The following is a 24333-nucleotide window of genomic DNA, read 5'->3' as shown; positions in this document are numbered from 1 at the left end:
AGAAATGTGATTTACCACGGCAAACAAATGATGGTGGCATGGACAGCTCCCAAAGCGATGGGAGAGATCCAGCAGTAACACGATCCTGATGGTGCTAATCCTGCTGTGGCTCCTCTGCTCCACATACTGGAATTGTCCAGTGCTACAGTGTATAAACAAATGAGCACATTACAGGACAAACTTATTATTTCAGATGGTTGAGTATTTAATGAAGCGGAAATGCAGCTGCACAAGCCAGTCAGTGCATACAACTTCATAAAAGGAGATATATTATGCTACTTTATGAGATTTTAACCAAATAAATCATTGTTTTTTAAAAAAATGCGTTTTCCAAATCCACTTCCTACGGCAATTTTGAGTTAACATTTTGAGTCAACAACTTACAACTATCTGAGAAATTGGTGTGATCCCTCATTTGTCCTGGAGTGGTCCATTGTAGAAAACATTCAGTTGTAGTCGTCGGGACACGTTTCCAGTGATGATAACTTTATTTGTTGAGCTAACAGACTTAGCAAAACAAAGTCTGCTCACATTAGCACCAGCACTTCACATCGATACCCAAAATATGATACAGTGCATAATGCAATAACAATTGTTGTGTTTGTTATGGAGACGCACTCTTAGATGTTATAGCTTTGCTTGAAATATTCCTCAGTATGGCATTAAGCACAAGCAACTGAATAAACACTAGATAAGTGGTGTTCCATACTGTGGAATGTACCAAGCAAAGTAAGAACATCTCCATGAAGACGAGATAAGCTGCGTTTGCACAGCCCCAGCAGAAAAGGACCATAGTGCAAAGTACTTTTTTAAGCCACTTGTGAGCATAAGTCATGGATGGCAGCAGCAGAAGCGCAGTGGGCTAGTGCACGTTCTCCAGCAGATGGGAGACAATGGCGGTGGTGAAAGGCTAATCCGCAGGGGTCTCCTCTCATGTGGCCTCCTGCTGAATGTCACCTTTACCAAAACGCTTCAAAGGGAGGCGTCCTTACATCCTCTGCCTTTTACGCCACTGTCCACACTAGCTGAGACTCCCTTCTTCACGTTTATAAACCATGTCCGCTGGTATATTAATCCAAAACGAGGGAAATTGTGTGGTGAGTGAGCGAAGACAGCGCCATATTGTGGAGAGCAGTGAGTCATGTGACCAGCAGGCCTCCCCTGACCTCACCAAGTCTGACCTTTGACTAGAACAACTGTGATGAGCATCTGCTCCTCCTTTTTCAAGCGATTCAGCAGAGTACAAAAATAGTAACAATTTGTAACATTTTGTACCATTGTATAACGGCCCGAAGACTGTAATAGACCAGCAGTTTGCTAAATTATTCTATAGAATTTAAATACTTGAAATGTATTCATATTTTCATATTTGCAGATGGAGACAGATAAAATACTGCTATACTATACTAAATATACTATTGTAGAATTGTGTGAAACTTATCAAAAAAGATATAAATTATGTTCAAATGTAATAAATATTTATTGAACTGTTTAAAGTTAACACCGGTTTACAGAATTAATCTGATTTTGAGTTAAAATAAACAAACAAATATAAAATTAAAATAGACAGTCCACCTTGTGCTAGTTTTTGTTTCACGTGCATAGGTCAAGAAATAAGAAAGAATGACAAAATTTATGTTACAAAAATATGAAGCATAAACCCTGCCAAGAATACTAACTCTTCCTCTCTCAATCTGAACTTTATACCATGGACATTATTCAGACTGTTGTGACATGAGACCATCAGCTCTTGTGTGTTGCACAGACACATACAGGGCTCAGTGTGGGACCCCAGGCTCTATAGGACCATGTGATCAGAGATATCGCCCGAGCACCTTGAGGGTACCAGAGGATCCTCGACCATAATCCCTGGAGCATGTTGCAAAAGATGATACAAACATAGGCACACACCTTCCAAATATAGCATCTTCTGAAGAATACTTGTAAAATGTATTTACAAAACTACAGCAAACTGAATACCTGCAATAAACTGTATTTTGTTGTTCCGTTACTTTGTTTAATCAAAGTACTGTATTCTGAATACTTTCACACAAGATTAAAACAGCTTTTTGTTTATGTTTCACTGTTTGTTAAGAGAAACTTTATCACGAAATAGAGAAGTAACAAATGCACATGCTTTCACAGTATTATTTTCTGGGGGATGTAACTCTATTCTGATGCACCAGAAAACAACATTATAATTATTGTGTGTACTCGTTTTCAGTTACAGTTACAACACTGAGCATCTTTCTTTGAACTACTATGAAAATCTAGATCCTGTGACATATAATTATATGTAGCATTAGAGAATTAGTCAAATATATGTCAGGACTAGAAATGGGCAATAACATGTAAGATAATATCATAATTGTTGTATTGAAGATGCAAAATTAAAATAATGTATAGTATGAAAATAACCCTAGAGGTGAAAAAAAGAAAGGTTTTGGACAAAAGCTTCATTTCAAAAAAAGGTAAATGGTTATATTTCTAGACATTTCATAATATTTCATTACCATTTGTGCAATAATTTAACCTCAAACCAAGACATTTTAGTACATTTCTGATGTAGTTCAATTTTAAATCAATCATTTTTATAGGAATAATACCAAATAATACACACGCTTTGTGAGAACATCTGAGTTCGAAGTAATCACACAATCTGAAGTAACACAAATGCTTAAAGTATGAACAGTACAACACCCATCCATTAAAGGCAACAACTTTGCAATTCTTACTTCTCATAGTCAATAAACTATATACTATCTAAAAAAAAGAAACTACGGATATAAAAACTTTTCCAACTGTATAACTGACTGGAAAGAACCAATTAGCCTTTGATTTGTGAACCAACTTTGGCATCAAACAAGTTTTACCTCCATAACTACCAATTAGAGAGGCAAAACAGCATGAAGCTTGTTAATATTATGGTAATATCGTTTTTTAATCATCTGGCAGGAGACGAAAACACTTTTTAAGAAGCAATCTGTAAATAATCTGCAGTTCCATCCGGCGGTAAGGTTTCTTAATATTTCCTGTTATTACCGTTTATGGTAATGGCATTTCTACAAGCCAATCAGGATGCAGCTTTGACAAAAACAGATCTACTACTATCTTTCATCTCCCATATCCCAGTCGCTTCATCTAACGCTTCAAAAGTATCATTTGAAATTTCATTTGCCCCATGTATAAGCATCATTTTGAGGCATGTGTTGTGCCCCCTGTAGACGGCGAGATTGGCAGTCACGACCTGAGCACCGGAACCACTATGAAAAATCTGTCAAGCGTTTTTATGAGCTCACATGTATTAGTTTTCAAATAGCTGTGGAGTTTCACTAATAATAAAAGATGAAGATGAAAGGCTATAACCAGTTTGAGTGAAATTCCGCACCAAAATTGCAGTGCGTTTGTGAGGCAAAGCAAGTTTATTTGTAGAGCAAGGCTTCACACAACAGGAAAAATAATGCATTAAAATCACAAAGACATGACAGAAATCACAAAACTTTCATTTCTATTCATTCAATTTAAGTTTTGCTGACATGAATCATACATTTTGTCCGTGCTTAGTGATCCACCAGATGGAAAACCAAATCTCTAGGACCACACTGGCAGACACTCTTTCCCATATTTATTTGACATTGCCAGCATGACAGGCGTCTCCGGGATGGACACATCACTTTTAGATTGATTCTTTCCCATGTTTGACCGTCCCTAGACGTCAGAGCGCTATCTGCCTCTGCACACGTCTGTGCTGAGCGTATGTATCTTTGACGACAACTCTCTCATCGACACTTCCACCTTATATGTGGAGCTTTTTTATCTTTAACGATGGACCCAGTCTTGTCTGTTCCCTCCCTAGATTGAGCTTTGGCTAAACTAATTGTCCCAGACAAAACTCAACCAAACCTTTTAATGTAAGAACTGGCTCTTGATCAGTGGGTAGGTGACGCCAGGCTCTTCCTGGACTTTTGCCTAGTGGCAAATGGTGATGACTTTAGTCAACTAATATATTTAAATTGAATGAAAGGTTGAATGAACCAGTGGTGACAACTATCAAACTATGACTAAAAGTTTTGAGAATTTGGTTGAACAGTGAAAAGGTACTATTTTAATGCATTCCTTTTCAATCAAAGATATAAAGGTAATAAACAAACAGCATTGAATGAACATGTGGAAGAAGGTACATTGGAGCTACATAATCTATAATACAATTTGTAATTTGAATTTAAAGAAAACAAACTTGATTACCTTTCAAGTTGAAATATTATTCATTCTTGAGGCTTTCATTCCCTTTTAAACATGTTTTTGGTCAAATTAAGATTTGTTTTTCACATTACCGGTATCTAACGTAAAATAAATAAATAAATAAAATAAAATAATGTACACAAATGGAAAATACACTTTGCAAACTACACTTGCATTTCCAATGAGGAATGAGGCGTTGGGAATAAACAATGAAGGGTTAGTTCTTAGGCAACGTGAATGCTATGCTAATAAAACCATACTTTCTACAGACAGAAGACCTTGTAAAGAGGAGGATAACTGAAACAAGTGTGACAATAACATGGTTAAAAGCATTTGCATTTGTACAGTTGGACAAAATGTAGCATTCATTGTTGCTCCATACGGTTCTGTTCCAAAAATCACTTCATCCGTGTGTGATAATCATTCAGCCTTGTCCTTTTGGTTTTTACAATACACTGCAGGATGTAAAAGCATTTTCTTGAACCAGAACAAATACAGTTACAAGCCCTTTTAGTCAAAATTATGATGACAAATAGTCAAACCTACACCACATGTACACTGCAAGTAAAGATGTCCTTTTGCTGCTGGACACAGTTAACGTCAATGCCATGTTTTTCCTTTTGCGTGCGCCCATTAATTCCTTGACCTTTTCGTGGCGTTTTGCTGCCAGCCAAGAAGCGTTACTTACACCTGCCTGAACTGAAGCGCACAGTGCTGCTGTCGAGCGCTCTGCCCACCATGGAAATTTCATTACATCTATTTCCATCGTCGTTAATTATTTAAAAACAACAACGCTTAATCCAGTCATCTTATGTTGTTACAACAATGTCAAAGTGAGGCGAGGGAATGGGAATATATAGGCTTTATACTTGTACAGCGGGGGCCGTTATCATTGAGCTCTCACACACACTTACTCAAGATGCTCCTGTTGTTTCATTTGACATTTCAAATATCCATAAAAAGAATTAGATATCCAAAGTAAAAGTGAGCCATTTGTATTTTGGCATCATCCCAATGACAATGACAATCATATTTCTATCTGAAATGTCAACCATGTCTTGGTTAAGGTTCAAATACAAAAAATCTAAAGACGGGATAATAAAATTAAACCCAAAAGCGCAGAAATATCCTTCGGTTCTTTGAAAGATTACACTGCAAGTTTCTGTTCTTTTTACTGTTAATCAATTCTTTTTGCAATCTTCTTTGATAGCTTTTACTGAAGCCAATACACTTTAAATTCTAATTTTCCATATGTCCAAAACAGAGTAATGCCTCATTCGTCCAAGATGAAAATCGAAACGTGTCCAGATGATTACACTTTTTTACACATCTTTTTCTATGTCCAAAACGATAGGAAAAACACATGTTGCAAGGCCTGTAATATTCCACAGTATTACATTAAACATATCTATCTCGCATCTGTGCAAATACAGCTGTTTTTATAGGCCAAATATACATCAAAACATGGCATCAATCTGCTTGTTAAATACCATAATGTGGAATATTTCCACCAGAAAATAATTTATTATTATTTAAATTACAATAAACAAATTCAATATATAATGCATAAAGACGTCATTAAATATATTAATAATGAATACATATGTACGTCTTAAAGATAATCAAATATATGTCTGTACATTCTAATATTATGGTCCGAGATGTAATACTCTGTGGACCATTCTTTTTTTAATCCATAAAAAGGTATCTTACATAATGTACATGGATGCATTTATTGGGCACACAGACATGTTGCTTGTTTTAGTCGAACAAAAATGTGTCCTTATGTATGATGAAATAATATATGAACACATTTTGAAGTCCCCGTACCATTGGAGCATTGGACAAGCACATATTCATCTGAAAAGGTTGTGACTCTCCCCACACCAAATGTACTACAGTGGGAGATTTGACAATACAACCACAGCCTATTGCCTGGTAGCAGTCTTGTCTAATGTAATCTGACATGCGCCTTGGTTCAGGAGCCAATCAGGAGCGGCTATAGGAGCTCTCTAACCCGTTTTTTAGAGCCGGGTGCCCTACAGTCACCGCTCGCAGCTATACGCGCCGCCTGGCCTAATTTCATCTCCAATCAGCATCATAACCAAAGCAGCTATGTGCGTTTTTGCATCGCAAGACACAAAATAAAGCATAAGAATTGTGTATGTTGAGTCTGTTGGTGAAGAAAGTGTGTGCATGGCTGGGAATACAGCACCAAAACACAGATGGCGAGAAGAGGAATATTAGATTAGCGCTAGATGAAAATAGCCTGTGGATGAACATTCCTCCTCACTGGAAATCACGACTTGTATTGTTGTCGTGTGGTCCCACAGACAACACCAGAAAGACATATCCTGTTTAGCAATGGAAGTGATCAGATACTCTTGAAAATGTGTAAACAAAAACATGCTAAATTCTAAATGGAGGGAATTGGATGCAAATGTGAAGTGAAGCGTGATGTGATTTCAATTGGGAAACTGAGATTGACCACACAATATCACAACATATGAAATGTCAAGGTGGTTTTGTCAAATGAAAACCACTCAGACGCATGTGAGTGATATCAGAGGCTGGTTTAAAGACATTTAGGATTGTATTTGACATTATTATTATTATAAAAACATTATAAGAGACTGACAGTTTTGAGGAAGGCAACATTTTAATCGTTTTTTGTGTTTTATCCACAGGTATTTTCAAAACTTTACCACAATTTATACTCTTTGCAGTGTTGAGACTAGAAAAGTTGTTTTTTTTTTTCCATCATTTGTAATAGAAAAACAAACTAACAGGCATTTTTTTTAGCATGTTTATCTGAGGAGGGGGACAACATGGTTAAAACTCAAGAAAGTGTGTTCCAATAAATGTGTTCCAATAAAATTGGAATATTTCTGAAAGTTAACTTGAGCTGCAGCAAATGTTAAGTTTGACTCCGTTAGCCTGTCAGGTTAATTCATCTACTTTCCTGTAAGTCTAAGTTGGCCTCTGAACCACTTAAGACAGGCATGTCCAAACTAGGGCCCGGGGGCCAAATGCGGCCCTCAGACCAATTTTTGTTGGCCCTCCAGCTTCCTGCTATGTCGGCCCAAACAACAAAAAGTAGTACTTTTTATTGGGAAATTGGGAAAATTCAGGCATATTGATGTTATACCAACTTAATATTAATGTTCTAGGTTTAATTAAAGGTGTGGAGGCTCATCGCAATTACATCAAATGCAAAATTTTCGAATGATTCACTTTGTCATTCAACAAATTCGACATTGTCCAGTTGTTTGTGGCCCTCTGCCCCGTTTAAGTTTCAAAATGCGGCCCTTGGTGAAAAAAGTTTGGACACCCCTGACTTAAGACAAAACAGACGAGGTTGTGTGGAACTTTGTGCTGAGTGAGTGAGACCGCCATCCGACACCAGTCACAGCTGTCTTCTCAATTTGAGTGAAAGTTGCATGTTTAACTTTAATGTTTAATCAGTTCACATGGTTATTTTTAGTCTCTAGCTAAAGGTTTTCAATATTGAATGAGCACCAGCCATCTTACTAATAATGGCCCAACCTGATTAGTTTGTTGTTCATATTTACACAATACTTTCATGTTTACACAAAACATGAATGTGAAATCTAAAAAGTAAAGATTGATTGACCACGTTAAGAAAAATAGTTTGCGATTTCTGCAAGAGCATTTCTATTTTATCAGTTCCCATGTTGAACAAAAGCCGAGCAGGCCAAATTCCCCATAATAAAGCAATTAAGTTTGAATATTTCTTGGTGCGGTGCTCCACGTCTCGACAACAAATAGATAAAATAATTACATGCCATAAAATCTAACTGTTCTGTGAAAGCACAGGGGAAATTTACAGGATTTTTTTTGACATTTTTAATGTGGCTTCTCCATGGCGTATACTTTCACTATCTAAAGATGAGGAAATAGTCTGTATGAGAAGGAGCATACTTTGGCCAGGAGACTCTAATCCAGAAGTGTCCAAACTTCTTTCACTGAGCCCCACATTTTGAAACATATACAGAGCCGAGGGCCACAGACAATATGACAATGAAGTGAATCATTGGAAACACACCTTTATTAAGGCTTGGAACATTAATACTAGGTCTATATCTCATCAACATGTGTGTTATTTAGGTTATTATAGCTGATTTTCACCCAATTTTACAGTAAAAATTACCCTCGGGCCATAGTTTGGGCTCCCCTGCTCTAATCAATAATTTTTGAATGAATGGATAAAAGTTTACTCATTGGCTCACATTTAACAGAAAACATTCAAACATTATAATCTACGTGTTATTAAGGATGTCATGATTATTTGGTTAATCGTAATCATAATAAAAATCTGTTCGTTGCTTTTGTCATTTCAATTTAAAAATGCTGTTGTCTTTGACATTAAATATCGTTTGCCATGTGTTTTATAGTCTGTATAGTCCGCACAACAATTAAAGGTAAATAATATCGTCAGAAATTATTTCAGTAGTCGATTAATCACATTATTCCGATAAATTGTTGCAGCCCAACCAATTAGTTAAAACAAAACTGCATTTTATGGCGATTACCATTTGATTTATGTCTTGATAGTGGAATTCTATTCAAAGTTCACATCACAAAGTCGTCTAGGAACATTAACATTTGAGAAAGGCTAAACAAATACAAGAATCCCATGCATTACAGATCTAAACTATACGGTTAGCAGCTGTTATACAGAATACGCCAGAATAATTGGTTGTTTGCTAAATAAATAATGTATTTGTAAGGCTAAGAGGTGTACCCATCTTTTCCCATGTAGTGTATGTTGCAAAAGCAGCTTTTAGGCCCTAAAAGCAATGGCCTTTAGGGTCAAAAGAAGGCCTTTGAGTAGTTTTTGCATATAGAGCGTTTTATTCTACGAAAACCAGGAAATGACAGCAAATCTCGCTCTGAAAGTTGAATAATAATAATAAAAATAAATAATAAAGATGCTCGAGAAATGTGAAAAAGTGAGGAATGTCTGTGGACCATTGCAAATAGTTTGAAATGTCTGTTATTCATGTGTTTAGACGCTACAAATCAGGTACAGCTCCTCAAACTAAATCATTGCCGTCATTGATGTTTGCTAATTGCGCCTGTCTGACTGACAATTTGCCATTTCGCATTCTTAGCCTTGCAAAAACTGTGACTGGAATAACATCCGGTAAGTGAAGTAGAAAAGTCATATCCATGTTTGCCTTGTATTCTCCAGTCCCCCATGTTCACCTGGGGCTATCGCTGATTGCTAGCTTCATGATCGCGCCGCTTTGGCTTGTAGCAAAGGAACGCTTGTTTGTGTGTCACCTCGTACTGTGTCGGCGCTGTAGAGGCCAGCCTGTGATCAAATATAGATATGTCTCTTTGAAGGCTGCTCATCCAAGTGTCCAAGTGCACACCTCCCATCCCAGCACCGCTCCTCCTCTTCACCCCAGCCACGGGACACTCAGCAGGGGTGCCCACGGTCTCGGCGGGGAGTCACCTATGAAACCCTGCACCCACGCACGCCACATGTCCCGGATCATTCAGCGCTCTTTGCTAAGCTGCTGCTGTTATGTAGCCATTATCTATTTAACTTCTCCCTGCCGCACGGTGTCGGCTTTCCTTTGTTAAGACTCATTGAAGTACAAAGTATTATTACACCCTGTGGAAAAGGATCGCTTTTCAAAGCCATCATATCTCATTGATAATATATGGTGGAGGGGGGGGACATGTGCGGGGTACCTTCGTGGTTCATCGGAGGGGAGAACACCGGCGAATGAAAAGCAAACACGGCGCTACAGGCCGCCACCGTGCGCTCCGATAGACCCCATTGTTATACTACTTTAATTTCTAAGCATTGGCGTAAGCAGCTTAACTTTTTGCCTTTTCAGTGCAAAGAGCCAGAGATTTGTTGCTTTTTCATGTCACATGGCTCTCGAAATCCTGACCTTGCTTGATGGAGAGGAAAAACAAACAGAAATTCAGTCCAATAGACAGTAATTACTACCGTCAAGACACAGGAGTAGACGGTTAAAGCTGCTCTGTGCCGCACCACGTCTGAGGACATTTCTAAGAGCTTTAATAAGACGGATTATTTGTATTGCATTTGAAGTGATAGCTTCAAAAACACCAGGGAGAGAGAAGATGTGGAACCCATTCACTTTCAGGTCCATTCGAAGACTTGAATCAATAGGACCATCGCTCCCAACCAAGCCATGAATCTTTCATCGGCGTCTTTCAGGAGCGGATTGTGTCCTCCTTCCTTACCAGTTTAATGCATTTACTCTGTAAGCCGCTCATTCCCAGTCACTGCACTGTCAGAGCTGATATCTTTATTCATGAGCAGTGGGACTCACTCCCAATTCCTCTGAGCAGTATTAGGAGTTGAGTGTGAGGCTAGGTGTGCACTGGGAGGATTGTGAGAAGACAGAGGTCACGATTATGTTGAGCGGGGTTTGCGCTGCTCTCATATGCCAAGCTTTAAACATTTACAACAGCACATGACGTTTGGATGCACCTCGGAAGAGAAGGAGCTCTGTGTGCAGCAGGGCGCGCTAGTTATCGTAGATGGAAACAAGTATATGGATGGTTTAACAATAACAAAACCGTGGGACACACTGTACTGTAAGATAATGGGGCCATGCTATTCTATACTAGACCAGCGCATGGACATCACCCAATAGTTGAGCTTGGATGTCATGTTGTTGCAGCCCTGCCTGACTCGAAAAGGTCCACAATCATTATACGAACATACTATAGAAGGTCATGTTAAGGTTTCAAACGGTAGGATGCAAATGAGCAGGTCCAGGGTGCAGAGGTTTTATGACTTCTCCGGTGTTAATTGGTCACTGTACCAGTCCTCATCATTAGTTGGAACATAGCACAAATTGGGGGATGGGAGGAGCAAACCATATTCAGTGCTACATTATGCATGTGCACAGATGTGATGAGATGTATGCTAACAGGATGTGCTACAGGAGGGAACCAGACAGCATTCATATGGATCATATACTGGGAAAAAAATCTCTCAATCTTAATCTAGTCATCACAAAACATGAAGGATTCAGATTTAACGGGAAAACATTCAATGCAAGATGATGTTTCACTATTGCCACATTCTTGATTTCAGTCCAAATAGTCAGACCAAATAGTCAGACTTTTTGGAACAGATTGTGACACACATTCTTCTAACACATAAATTCAATCAGGATTCAGCCATGTTCACAGCTCCTCCCACCAGCCAATGAACTCTCTGTCCCCGTCATCTTCTCTGTCCCGGTCATCTTCTCTGTCCCCGTCATCTTTTCTGTCCCGGTCATCTTCTCTGTCCCCGTCATCTTCTCTGTCCCCGTCATCTTCTCTGTCCCCGTCATCTTCTCTGTCCCGTCATCTTCTCTGTCCCCGTCATCTTCTCTGTCCCCGTCATCTTCTCTGTCCCCGTCATCTTCTCTGTCCCCGTCATCCTCTCTGTCCCCGTCATCTTCTCTGTCCCCGTCATCTTCTCTGTCCCCGTCATCTTCTCTGTCCCCGTCATCTTCTCTGTCCCGGTCATCTTCTCTGTCCCCGTCATCTTCTCTGTCCCCGTCATCTTCTCCGTCCCCGTCATCTTCTCCGTCCCCGTCATCTTCTCTGTCCCCGTCATCTTCTCTGTCCCGGTCATCTTCTCTGTCCCCGTCATCTTCTCTGTCCCCGTCATCTTCTCTGTCCCCGTCATCTTCTCTGTCCCTGTCATCTTCTCTGTCCCCGTCATCTTCTCTGTCCCCGTCATCTTCTCTGTCCCCGTCATCTTCTCTGTCCCCGTCATCTTCTCTGTCCCCGTCATCTTCTCTGTCCCTGTCATCTTCTCTGTCCCTGTCATCCTCTCTGTCCCTGTCATCCTCTCTGTCCCCGTCATCTTCTCTGTCCCCGTCATCTTCTCTGTCCCCGTCATCTTCTCTGTCCCCGTCATCTTCTCTGTCCCCGTCATCTTCTCTGTCCCCGTCATCTTCTCTGTCCCTGCCATCTTCTATGTCCCCGTCATCTTCTCTGTCCCTGCCATCTTCTCTGTCCCCGTCATCTTCTCTGTCCCTGCCATCTTCTCTGTCCCCGTCATCTTCTCTGTCCCTGTCATTTAAGCGACACGCCTCAGTTTGTCCTCCTCTTCGTCGCACCGCAGCAGAAGAACAATCAGCCACCTCAGCCTTTCCGTCTCCACCTTATTTTTTTATTCACTGCAATCATCAGATCATATTTTGCCATCCATCAGAAAATGTGTCAGATTTTTTGGTTGAGGATCAAGTATTGCACAAAAAATGAAAGGACACAAAATGGTTAAAATATTACCTGACATTTGTTTGGAAGAGGATGTTCTTTATTCATGTTTTCTTTAAATGAGACCTATTTTGTTTTTTGCAAGTACTTGGTGTTGAACTATAAAATAAGTTGATCATAATTTTACATTTTGTTCATTGTAAACCACAATATTTATATAAAACGGCTTAATAATAGAAACAGGTCCTTTGACTTCCTGTTCAAAAAGGCAGAACTGATAAGCCCCGCCTCTTCATAGTGACATTTCATTGTTACAAGAAGCAGATTGTCATTTACATGTTTTATTTCTGAAAAGTGGCTATGGGATATTTCATAACCCTACATATATCACTCATCTACATCGCTCTCAATTTTAGAGCGATGTAGGCGGAGATAGGGGGTAGGTAAAAACAGGAATTTGTATTCAAGCCTCAGTTGCAAGACAATACAAGATTATATTAACAATTATGGATCATTTAAAATACAACACAGTTATAACAAGTTTAAATCTTATTCAAGTGGATTTAGCTTTATATGTCCCTTTTAACCGTTTCTTTAGAATATGGAATACAGCTTTATTCCCTCCATCAGGATAGAAATGAACCTTACCACCACATAAAACAACAAGAACAAGAGATAAATTATATTTTAATTTATGTAACATTTAGAATGTCCACAGCACAGGGGACTAAATACTTTTCAAACTTTGTTGCCAATGGAAGTCCATAGCGCCTCCCAGAATGCAGTGGGTGAGTGGTCTGACATGAGGGTCTTTATTGCATCTCTATGTCCAGCTGACTCAGGGGTTATCCAAAGTCATGCTAGATTCATGTTTGTCAGAATATGGATGATTGAGTGATGGTTTACACACTCCTCAGTGTCAGAAATAGAAATGGTCAAGATAAGTGAAAAACATGGACAAAAACGAGAAATACATATGATGAGGGTGAGCACAAGGTCAGCAGTCTTTTATTTTTGCAGGTTCTGCTGTTTCCTTTTTAGGTGAAAATCACAATTGTAATTTTGCAAACCTTAAAACTGAGCAATACGACAAAATCAAATGAATGACAGATTTGTTTTCCTCATGGCGAGGTGCATTTGCATTTCGTTTGAACATTAAGATTGTATTAATCTGAAATTTTCTTGATTTGATTTATTCCCCTCCGGTTTCATTTATTTTTGTTGATATTAATTTCCTTCTAATCACAGCCATTTAACACAAAATGTCTTCCTCCAATATCAGAACCCTGCTTTTTAGTCCTCTCGATTAAAAAACCAAAGATGATCAACAACGATAAGAAATGACTCATTCTCATTCTCGATCTTGATTCGAATTTAATTAATTTTCCATTTGTACTTGAAGCTAACAACTTCAATACGATCACATCAGCAGCTCGTAGAAGATACAACACCAGCCCACAATCTTCTCCCCAGATTTCCAATTCTTCTAACGTGTCCCACTTCTGAGGCCAAAGACAAACAGCCCTCAAGTGCCTCATGTAAATGTCTCACAGCTTTTTGGAAACGCCATTTCTGTGACGGAGCAGCTGGCTCTTGTTTTCTTCCTGATTAGCAAAAAACAGGTCGATGATGGAAGATTAAACCTGTATCCAGGACTCCAATCCAATCAAACTTGCTATTAAAAATTCACACATGACAGCAGCGTCAGAGGAGGAGAGAATGTTGGTTTGAGGATATGCAATTGACAATATTGAGCGTATTATCTATAGTAGGACTGCAAATAACAATTATTTTACTAGTCGAGTAGTCAAATAGTTATTTCTATTGTACATCAAAATTTTTAGTAATTTTAACCAAATTAAGATTGAAATTTGGCTTCTAGATAGACAATATTTACAAATAAAGTGTAAATTGTTCATTTCATTGTTAGTTTTTGACATTTTAATGCTCAATATTGCTGCTCTTTGTTATAAAAGTTCCATTTGTTTTAGAGTCTGTATAGTTCCAATTACGACTACAATTTTTCTTGTAAATTTTACTATTACATTTGCAATTTATGTTTTAACAATAAACGCGTTGAGGAGAATTGACACAAAGTCAAACTAAGAAAAGAATCACATGTATGTTTGTACATGTTTAAACTACAGAGTTAACAGATTCATGCAGAAAAAAAGGATATTTTGCAGTTTGTGGAGAAAATTTTTAGTGTCTTTGGCCTTTGCCAATTGCGTCTGTTCAAAATGCAATTCCAATTTGATTATGATTAATTTTGCAGTCAGTCTATTAGGGTTGTTCCTAATAAATTAGTCCCATAATTTTTTGTGCATTATTTTGAAAGACAAATCCCGTGGTCATGGAAAAGATGTCAGTGTGTTTGAGAAGGGTCTAAACATTGGCATCAAGCGGAGAAAACATTAAAGGAGAAGCAGAGACGTCTCTAGTGCAGATCTGAACCCCAGTGTTCGGGACGAGCTGGAGAAGGCTCAGGCCAATGGCATTTTGTGTGTATTTTTTAAATGACTTCTTTCTGTAGCATTTTTACTCAAAACGATACACCTGATGTTTAAATGTTGCATACCTTCAAAACAGCATTCACAATATTATCCAAATGTTGATATATTGTCCATCTCTGACAGGCATAGTTTGATGAATAACAAAAGTGATGATTATCTTACATTGCGTCCTCATGGTCCACACCTAAACACATCCGTGCATCTGTCTCCACGCAGATGTCTTCCAGGGAGGTGCGGAGCCAGGGATGAGCCGTGGTCACTGGCCTACATTGGGCCATGTCGTGCCGCTGACCGCACCACGTGATCGCGGCAGGAGCTGGACTGTCGGGGATTTGTGCCGCTGGAAGCTAACATCGCATTAATGCTCTGTGACTCAGGCACGGCCGTCTGCGAGCTTCACCATTCACACCGAGCAGCACCAACATGTGAATGGCCGCGGGCAAATGGACCAGTTTAAGAATGGTGCGTCTGAAAATATACATCTGATGGTGTTATATTGGAAAATGTGGGAGAAAAATAATTTATTTTCTTGCCTTGACTAATCCAGTGTTTTTATGACCACATATTGCTGTTACATAGAATCTGTAAGTTTATGTTTAAGTTCCTGTTAAATATGCATGTTTGGGGCTTTTGAAGTGTCCGTCGTCTCCCCCTGCTGTTTCTGGGCAGAAAACCAGCCTAGATTTAGATTTATATTGACAGCGTTAAATGCTTTTCGTTGTTTATATAATGTCCTATTTTAATTAAAAAAGAAGAAAAAGAAAGAAACTACAAGCGAGTTACCAGTAATTAACTCTAAAATAATGAGACTACTAAATATTAAACTTTGCATTAATTCAGAACTATTCTCTCTTTAGAAAGTCCTGTCACAATCATTACTATGTTGTTCCATAAATAATAGATTAAACAATATTTTCTGGGGCTCAACAACGTATGTAAATTTTCTTGCATTAGAAAATGAACATACGTATTTACATATTCTTCATTTATAATTAAAATTAAATCAATTAAAAATGTTAATATCAAACTAGTAATGTGTTATGTTGATTTATTGTTGTATGATAAGAGCTGAGCTGTAGAGGTTGGATTACATAACTTGTCATTATAGATATTCTCATTCAGCTTTTTTTTGTAGCAGCTCATGTTTTATTAACAATATTGTACAGTTAGAAAAGGTTCACTGAGATTCTCCTACTATGGGTTTATTTCTGTTTTTTTCTGTAGCAGCAATGTATAATCGCTCTTTAAAATAAGTGACAAGCCTATCTGGACTTCTATAAAGTAATACACCTTTTTTAAATCATCATTGAGCAGAATAATTGAGCAGCTTGTCAGTTTGTCTCACTACACTTTTGATTTACTTTTTATATTGTTTTTGCTATTTCATATCTCTCTGGCCGTTTTGCACATTGCTCAAAACGAGTGTTTGATGTTCAATAGCTTGACGTATACATTTACGGTTCAGCAGGGAAATTATGAAGTACTCTACTGACCACAAGAAAAAAGTATATCTCAAGTCAAATTATGGATGCCCTCACTTTTCATTTATTGGTACAAATATCATTTCTAGTTCTGATATTACAACAGGGGCTACTGTCAAAAAAACCTATGACTACTATTACTAGAATTACTGTAAATACTACTTCAGCCGCTGCCATTACTCCAACAAATACCACTGCTACTTCAACTAGTACTATCTCAACAACATAATAGATACCACAATTCCTTTGACTTCAAATACTAATACTACTATAGCTGTACAATTACCGGAAATACAATTTTAATAAAGATTCAGTTTCAACTGTCAACAATCAGCTTGGGTCATTGAAAAATGTAACTGAATTCTTCTACCGTTTAAGCACTACACTTCTCCTCACTTTGTCCATAAGCTCACAAAATCGTTCTCTTCTCAAACGGACAAAAAAATAATAAATAAAAAAGAGTCTCTCATACTCTCTATAATTGGCACGGTGCGTCTCACACATTGTAAAGGTTTCAAACGTGTGAGAGCTTCTCCTGAATGGTCCTGTACTGCACATGTAAGAGCTCAGAGCAGGATGTGTTTGTGCAATCTCACTGGAGGCATCTGAAGCTTCAGGGAGTGATGATACGGAGGTGCGTTTGAATCACGGGGGGCGCTGCATGCGCACTCAGCACTGGGGGATGGAAGGTAAACTGGTCTTCTGCCATTATTCAATATTTCATGAATTCTGCAAACTAACGAACTGCTGCGTGATTGGTGACACAGAAAATATGATTAATGGGAACAAATACAATGTTTCAATCGTCGAACAACAAAGCTTTTTCTTTTTTTTCTGTCCCAAAAACTTGAGTTGACAGGACAGTTGTAGTGTGAAATGGAGGGAGAGAGGGGGACGAGACATTCAACAAATGTTCACAGCAAGGAAAGCAAACCCACAACGAAAGATGGTCCAATATGGATATTTTTGTCTTGCTGCTGTGGCCCATAATAATTGTCAGTACCTGCATTTAGATTTTAAAAACTAGCTTTTCACTTTAAAAATAATAACAGGGTGTATTTATCAGGGATATAAAATCATTTGTGGCATGATTGTGTAAACATACAGTCATGTTCTTTTCTCGTTCTGTTTAAAAAGCCAAATCTGACTAACTGAGGACAAACGGGTGCAGCCGCTTTAACCACTCCACCATTTGAATTGTTTATTAGTTAAACAAGTACTAAAGATGTACTCCTATTACTCCCACTGCGACCACTACTAATCACTTTGTCATTACAGTTAAAGAAGACATATTATGCTTCTTTCGGGTATTTAGTTACAAACGTAGATCATTATTTTTCATGTTGTTAACTGTAAACTATTATTGATCTGAAACGTCTTCATAACTGAAAGAGCTCTATTGACTTTCTGTTCAAAACTGCAGAACTGATACTAACATGACATATTTGAACCTGACATGTTTGACTCAAAGTAGTAGTAGTAGTAGTAGTCAAAGTAGTACTGAAAGGTGGGCAGGGATAGGGGGTTGGTAAAAACTCTTAAGCCTCAAATGCAGGACAATACAGGATTACTCAAACATGCATAAATCAGTTGAAATAAAACTTAGTAAACTAATGGATGAGGGAACATTGTTAAAACATATGGTAGTTAGATAAAAGTTGATTTACATAATATGCTCCAATTAGATCCATTTTATCCCATTTCATCTCCACTAATACTACAACTGCTATTACTACCAATTCAACAACTACCATTACTATAACTGAGCTATTCCTACAATACTCATTGCCCTAAATGGGAATTATAATTAGTTTTAGTTATTATTTAGAAATTTTGAATCTCAAACAAACAAAATCCATCATTTTAAGTACTGTTATAAATAAATCTATCTACAAACTAAGATGAATGTGGAGTCAAACAACTCAACAGCAGCTAACACAATCAAAATGTAACCAAAACTGTAAGATGACAGCATAATTCAGCTACAAATACTGAGCCTATCATAAATGTCAGGAAAAATTATGAATGGATTGGAGGAGCAGCTCGGATATTTTATGTTTGGAGATTGTATCTACTGACAAGATTAATGCTCAGGGGATATGCCCTTTTAAAATATGATTAAGGTCAGACTTCATATATGAGCAGGGACTTTATAACTGACTGCAAATAGAAGTCATTATGGATTAATTGGCAGCTCTATGTCCACCCAATTGTGTCCAGCACATGTGGACAGCATCCAGTGCACACTAAAGTGACCTTCAAGTGCTATGATTCACGTGAGAGTATGATTATGTGTCACAAGTTTTATTATTTTCGTTACCATCTTCTAATCCACAGATATTATCAATGAAAACAATGTTGAGTGGATTTTACCAGGGAGGGAAAGAATCATATTTGATTGCAGTAAAAGACCTTTGGCTTTGTAAAAACGTCGTCATTCAAAGAGTAAACTGCAAGTCACCAATAAAAATGTAGAAAAATTTAGACCTATATTCCAAAAATGATATATCAAGAGTTGGATGTTACTGCTTTTTTGGCATGGATAAGTTTTGCTCATTTTATAATCCATTCCACAGAATTAATTAATGATGGAAATGATATAATTTCAGTGCGTTCACACTTGCACATAGACCAGGACTCAAACCAGAACTAACAAGGACAAGTGTGAACGCATCCTAAAACTGAAGGACAACACTTTGAATTGCAATCAGTGTTTCATAATCAGTAATCAGAAGTAGAAAACACAATAATAATAAAAACGGATCAAATGTCACACTTCAGACACATCCAGGACTAGAAATATGAACGCGCTAAACAAATAAATCCCAGGCATTTCAGAACATGTTTGTGGAGTTCTGAACCAGCAGGTTTTATAAAAAGACCACAAAGAGACAGAATATATAGTTATTTGTGGAGGAAATCCTACAACATAATTGCAGCCTTTACAAATAGCAATTTGGCTTTGATTACTCTTACAGCCTTACAATCACTTTAGGAACTCTTAAAGGAAAATGTCTACCATCTTTCTTTGTGGTGTATTCCTTCATTTTGCTTACGTCAAGGTCAATGTCAAAGTTTATTTATAAAGCACAAACCCAAGTTCTTTTTATTAATATATAACAATTCTGGTTTAACACATCATCTTTTCCAACCCACAAAATCACATCTTTTGGAGTGACATTCTCGTTGTATTCAAGTGGCCTCGGTGAAGCAGCACCCAAGGGACGCACCTGTCATAGAACAACCCCCCTCTCACCCATCAGCACCCTGCCAGCTCGACGCCCGCCCGCTCAAAGCCGTGTTCTTGTTATTTTTGCACTCACCATCTTTCCTGTAGTAGTTGATTTCCACCTTGCGCTCCTCTGACCCCGCCACGGCCTGGTTGACCTGGTTGATGGCCTCCTTGTCCGTAAGTTCTCCGTGGAGGAAGTCGCAGGTGCACGGTTTCTGCATGATGTCCGGTCTGGAGAAGCCAGTCATCTCGCAGAAGCCATCGTTGCAATAGATGATAGCACAGTTTTCCACCCTGGCGTTGGCTATGATGAATTTGCGATCTGGAAAAGAGCCAACGATTGACAGAACTAGTGCCCGATAACCATAGTAACGATCACAGATGAAGTGTATTCAGACGTTTCTTCTGATTTTCCAAAGTGTCATTAATTCAATAAGAAGTTCAAAAACATACATGGTTTTAGTCTTGAATGAACGCCTTAAACTTGAATAATAAACTAAGCCCAAAGGCGCAATGATGGAGGTGACTTGTGAGGGTTTGTTCTGAAGAAAATAAGGCATTCTACACATGTTGTTAACAGTTTACATAAATCAACAGAAAAAAAAAAGAACAGCATTTAAAAAAGGTCCTTTGGCTCAACGTATCCCAGGCACGGACTAAGTTGAGCCAGGTCTTGAGAAAGTTGAACTGATTCAAACCTGTACTTATACATACACATATTTCAAATGTGTCCCATCTCTAGAGTACGTTTGAATTTGTAGCTAAAAATACAGATAAAACACATCTACAAATATATATTTCAATTCACTTAAATGTAATTTTCCATAATTTTCTTGACGTGGATCAAGTTAGGCTGCAATGCCCGGTTCAACTTACCCCAAAGTGATTTTGTTTTGTTTTCACATTAGAAAATAAATGTACCTAAACTGTTAATGCTATGTAGTATACAGTACATGCTAACAAAATGGCAAAATGTTTCAACTAAATAAAATACTGTGTAAAAACTCAAAACAGTTTTCCTTCCAAAAATGTGTTTGTTTCATTTCCAATATGTTCCTCCACTTTTTAGACACGATTAAAATGTGTCCACTTTCAATTTACCAGATCGAGATTGGTTGTTGGCTCAACTTACCCTGCGGCTCAACTTAACCCGGCTCCCCGCTCCGCACCACAGACACGGAGCCGCTCTAAACACCACCGAAGTCTGCCCAGTTTCCCACCGTAACACGAGCTCTAACAACCGCTGCAAACATGTGATCAAACTGAACAAAACCGTTACTTACTCTGCCCTTCAAATTTCCGGATAATGATGCCCAGAAAAGTGTTTTGTGGAGCAACGTGCCCTCTCCTCACAGGCATGTTTAGACCCGACTGTCCCTCCGCGTATCCCGGGGAAAAAAGTGCGCTCCTCGCTCCTCGTAAATCCCCAACTTCGCTGTGGTCGTGGTGCTGGCGCTTCCCCGTCACTCAGCCGCGTCTCATGGCTCCGCTGCTCGCCGCACGTCTCTCCTCTCACGTCTCTCCTCTCACGTCTCTCCTCTCACGTCTCTCCTCTCACGTCTCTCCTCTCACTTCTCTCCTCTCCACTTGTCTTCTCTCCTCTCACTTCTCTCCTCTCCACTTGTCTTCTCTCCTCTCACTTCTCTCCTCTCCACTTGTCTTCTCTCCTCTCACTTCTCTCCTCTCCACTTGTCTTCTCTCCTCTCACTTCTCTCCTCTCCACTTGTCTTCTCTCCTCTCACTTCTCTCCTCTCCACTTGTCTTCTCTCCTCTCACTTCTCTCCTCTCCACTTGTCTTCTCTCCTCTCACTTCTCTCCTCTCCACTTGTCTTCTCTCCTCTCACTTCTCTCCTCTCCACTTGTCTTCTCTCCTCTCACTTCTCTCCTCTCCACTTGTCTTCTCTCCTCTCACTTCTCTCCTCTCCACTTGTCTTCTCTCCTCTCACTTCTCTCAATGACCTTCGCTCGCTCGCACTTGTTTGTGGAAGTGGCGCGTCTCTTCTCTAGCCCGCTTGGATGCCGCGGCAGCTCGCGCACGGATCCTCGCCGAAGCGCGCGGGACCGAGGAGGGACGCCGGGTGAGTTGGCTCGAGTTCGCAGAGCATTGTGCGGACGGACGGGAGGAGGATGATGCGCTCGCTCGGTGCCGTGTGTCGTCCTCCCGTGGCGCTGCTGCAGCTGCTGCTCGCGCGCGGCGGGCGGACGGTGGGTAATGTGCCAGCGGGAGTGACGTGGCTCCCAGGGGGCTTAGCCGCGTCCACCACCTCGGGTTAAGGATAATAACCAGCAGCAGCCCCCTGCACACAGCACAAAGACCAGGAGTGAGCGGCTTTGGACCGCTCCACTTCGGAGAAGGAAACGCTCAGAATAAACCCACATATGATTTATTCATTCAAATATAGCCCAAGTCTATGTGTCGTACAACAAACGGGTCACGTGTGTTAAGAAAGGCTCATTGATTATTCGAGATGGAAACAGGCCGATAACCAAAGGCTAAACTCCCCCAAACTAACAGCCCCGTAATGTTGTATTCAAATGCAAAGACTAAAATGTGACTTATAAAAGGTTGGCTGTCAACACAAAAGCAATATTCATATGTTAATATTCTATCTGAAGTGTGTGCTGCCTCTCAAACCAATGCATGGATGAATAAAACACTCGCACTATAGAATACATACCCCTGACAAAGATAATGTAAGACAGACTGAATCTTTGGCTCTTTGGATCCAGCCCACAATCTGGGGGACTTCACCATTATAAGCAAGACAAAGACAAGACTATTGCTGATAAGATAGTCTTCACTTTCATATATGTATACTTTTCTGTTATTGACTTTGTCCTATGATACTGTAAATTATTTATGGATGGGAAATAAATAAAGCAACAATTCGGTTGATATTTTGTCTGTCTGGTGTATCATACACTGCCTCCGAGAGGTTGAAGAAGCAGCTCACACCAGAGTGTGGAGTGAATAATGACATAAAATACAGTGTAGTAGGGCTGTAGTCTTTTCAAAATATCAATACGGCAATTTAATGTGACAGACATCTTGGCAATATGTGTATCAATACAAAGATATGTACTGTGATATTTTTAAACAAGGTCAATTCAAAGACAAGACATATAGAAACTCTTAACTACTGCATCAAGGCTTAAGCAGCTGCTGAAAAGGGGAATTATTCAGTTGTGTTCTGATATTAAAGGTGCACTATGTCACCTTTTTTGGTGGAGAATCTGCCGCCTGCTTGTTTGGAGATGTTATTGCTTTGTCTGGAATGTCCTTCAGTATGGCATTTAACCTCTACATTTCCATGGAGACAAGCAGGTGACACCACTAGGCCATGTTACAGGTCAGATCTGCGAGAGGCAAGCCTGCTTATGGTAAAAATGCAGTTTTTTTTACGTAAAAAACAAAACACAGAGACACAAAAAACAACATTAATAGTAACAGTAATTGACTAAATGCAAGATACATTTGTTGCCAAACTGTGGAACAGAAATAAAGCAATGGAGACAACAAAGTGCTGGACACTCAATGAGTAAAGTTACATAATGCATCTTTAAGGTCATTGTGGACATGAGAATCCAATGAAAACATCAGATTAGTAAACGTTTAAGTATTCTTTAGGGATAAATCAGGACACAGATTGTATCGAGAGGTTCTTGGCAATCCCCAGCCTATAGTGAGGTTCTTTGTAAAGCCTCAATACAAGTGTAAGACATTATGGATGTGTTGGATATACTGACCACCACATGTTGGTTTTTTTGATTTTTAATGTTTTTATCTTACCACACATTCTGCATTGACTCGACCCTCAGCTCAAATTGTCCATACATTTTTTCATCACTTACTGCAAATTAATAGCTATTGTAAACAGGTTCCTAATATTCCATCCATTTTATTAACTCCTCTTTGAACCTCCAGTTCATCGCTGTTTACAGTCACAATGTTTATGACTAAAGCAGTTACAAACATTTAAAATTCCAACTGCTACGCTAAGTCAATATTTATAATTACGTCGGCACATAAATTCCCAAATTATTTTTATCACACATGTGTCACCATCCGCTAACTATATGGCTTTTTAGAAACTCTATCACATAATGCACAGATGTTAAAACTTCAAAAAAGTTTACAGTAAAAAATAAGGACATATATAAATATGGCTAAATTAATCATGATAAAACATGCAATGCCCACATTGAATTGCCTTAAAGTAACGTAATAGTTAAATAATGTACTGTATGTGGTAGTAATATACATATACACATACTCAATAATCAAGAGAAAAATGGTTGACTCGGTAGCTGTCCATGGTTCTGAAATGCTGGAATTCCTCTGTAGTGCTCTCATTTTGGCTGCATCCACACATGCAATTTCACAACATCCAAGTTTGGACTAAATCAGGACTAAACCTCAAACAAAACATTGACTATATTGAAACTACGCAAGGATTAGAACAAGATCAAACTAAGACCACATCAACATTCAAATTAGCTCAATTTTGAAACGAAAAACGACACATGTGATTGCACCATTTGTGTATGTCATAGTGTTCATAATAAAACACTGTCATTAAAATTATATTGCAAATGTTTACTTATTTAAAGATGGGATTTTCAACAAACTGTG

General features: G+C 38.8%; 1 protein-coding gene across 1 annotated transcript in view; it reads right to left on the bottom strand.

Annotated features, from left to right (window-relative positions):
- LOC140359428 (voltage-gated inwardly rectifying potassium channel KCNH7-like) overlaps positions 1 to 21099 on the bottom strand; it is a 95154-nt gene extending 74055 nt beyond the window's left edge. Inside the window, exons 1-2 of the mRNA XM_072444355.1 lie at positions 20984 to 21099; positions 19792 to 20022 (exon numbers count right to left, since the gene is read on the bottom strand). Of these exons, the coding sequence (XP_072300456.1) occupies positions 19792 to 20022; positions 20984 to 21059 (307 nt within the window). The 5' untranslated portion in view covers positions 21060 to 21099. The remainder of the gene's footprint in view (positions 1 to 19791; positions 20023 to 20983) is intronic.
- Between the last annotated feature and the right edge of the window lie 3234 nt (positions 21100 to 24333).

The sequence above is a fragment of the Eucyclogobius newberryi genome, unplaced genomic scaffold (genome assembly GCF_026437365.1).
Source record: "Eucyclogobius newberryi isolate DKJ021-1_F unplaced genomic scaffold, fEucNew1.0.hap1 SCAF_14, whole genome shotgun sequence".
Classification (NCBI taxonomy): domain Eukaryota; kingdom Metazoa; phylum Chordata; class Actinopteri; order Gobiiformes; family Gobiidae; genus Eucyclogobius; species Eucyclogobius newberryi.
The sequence above is the reverse complement of the archived record's forward strand: the minus strand, read 5'-3'. Positions and strand labels throughout refer to the sequence as shown.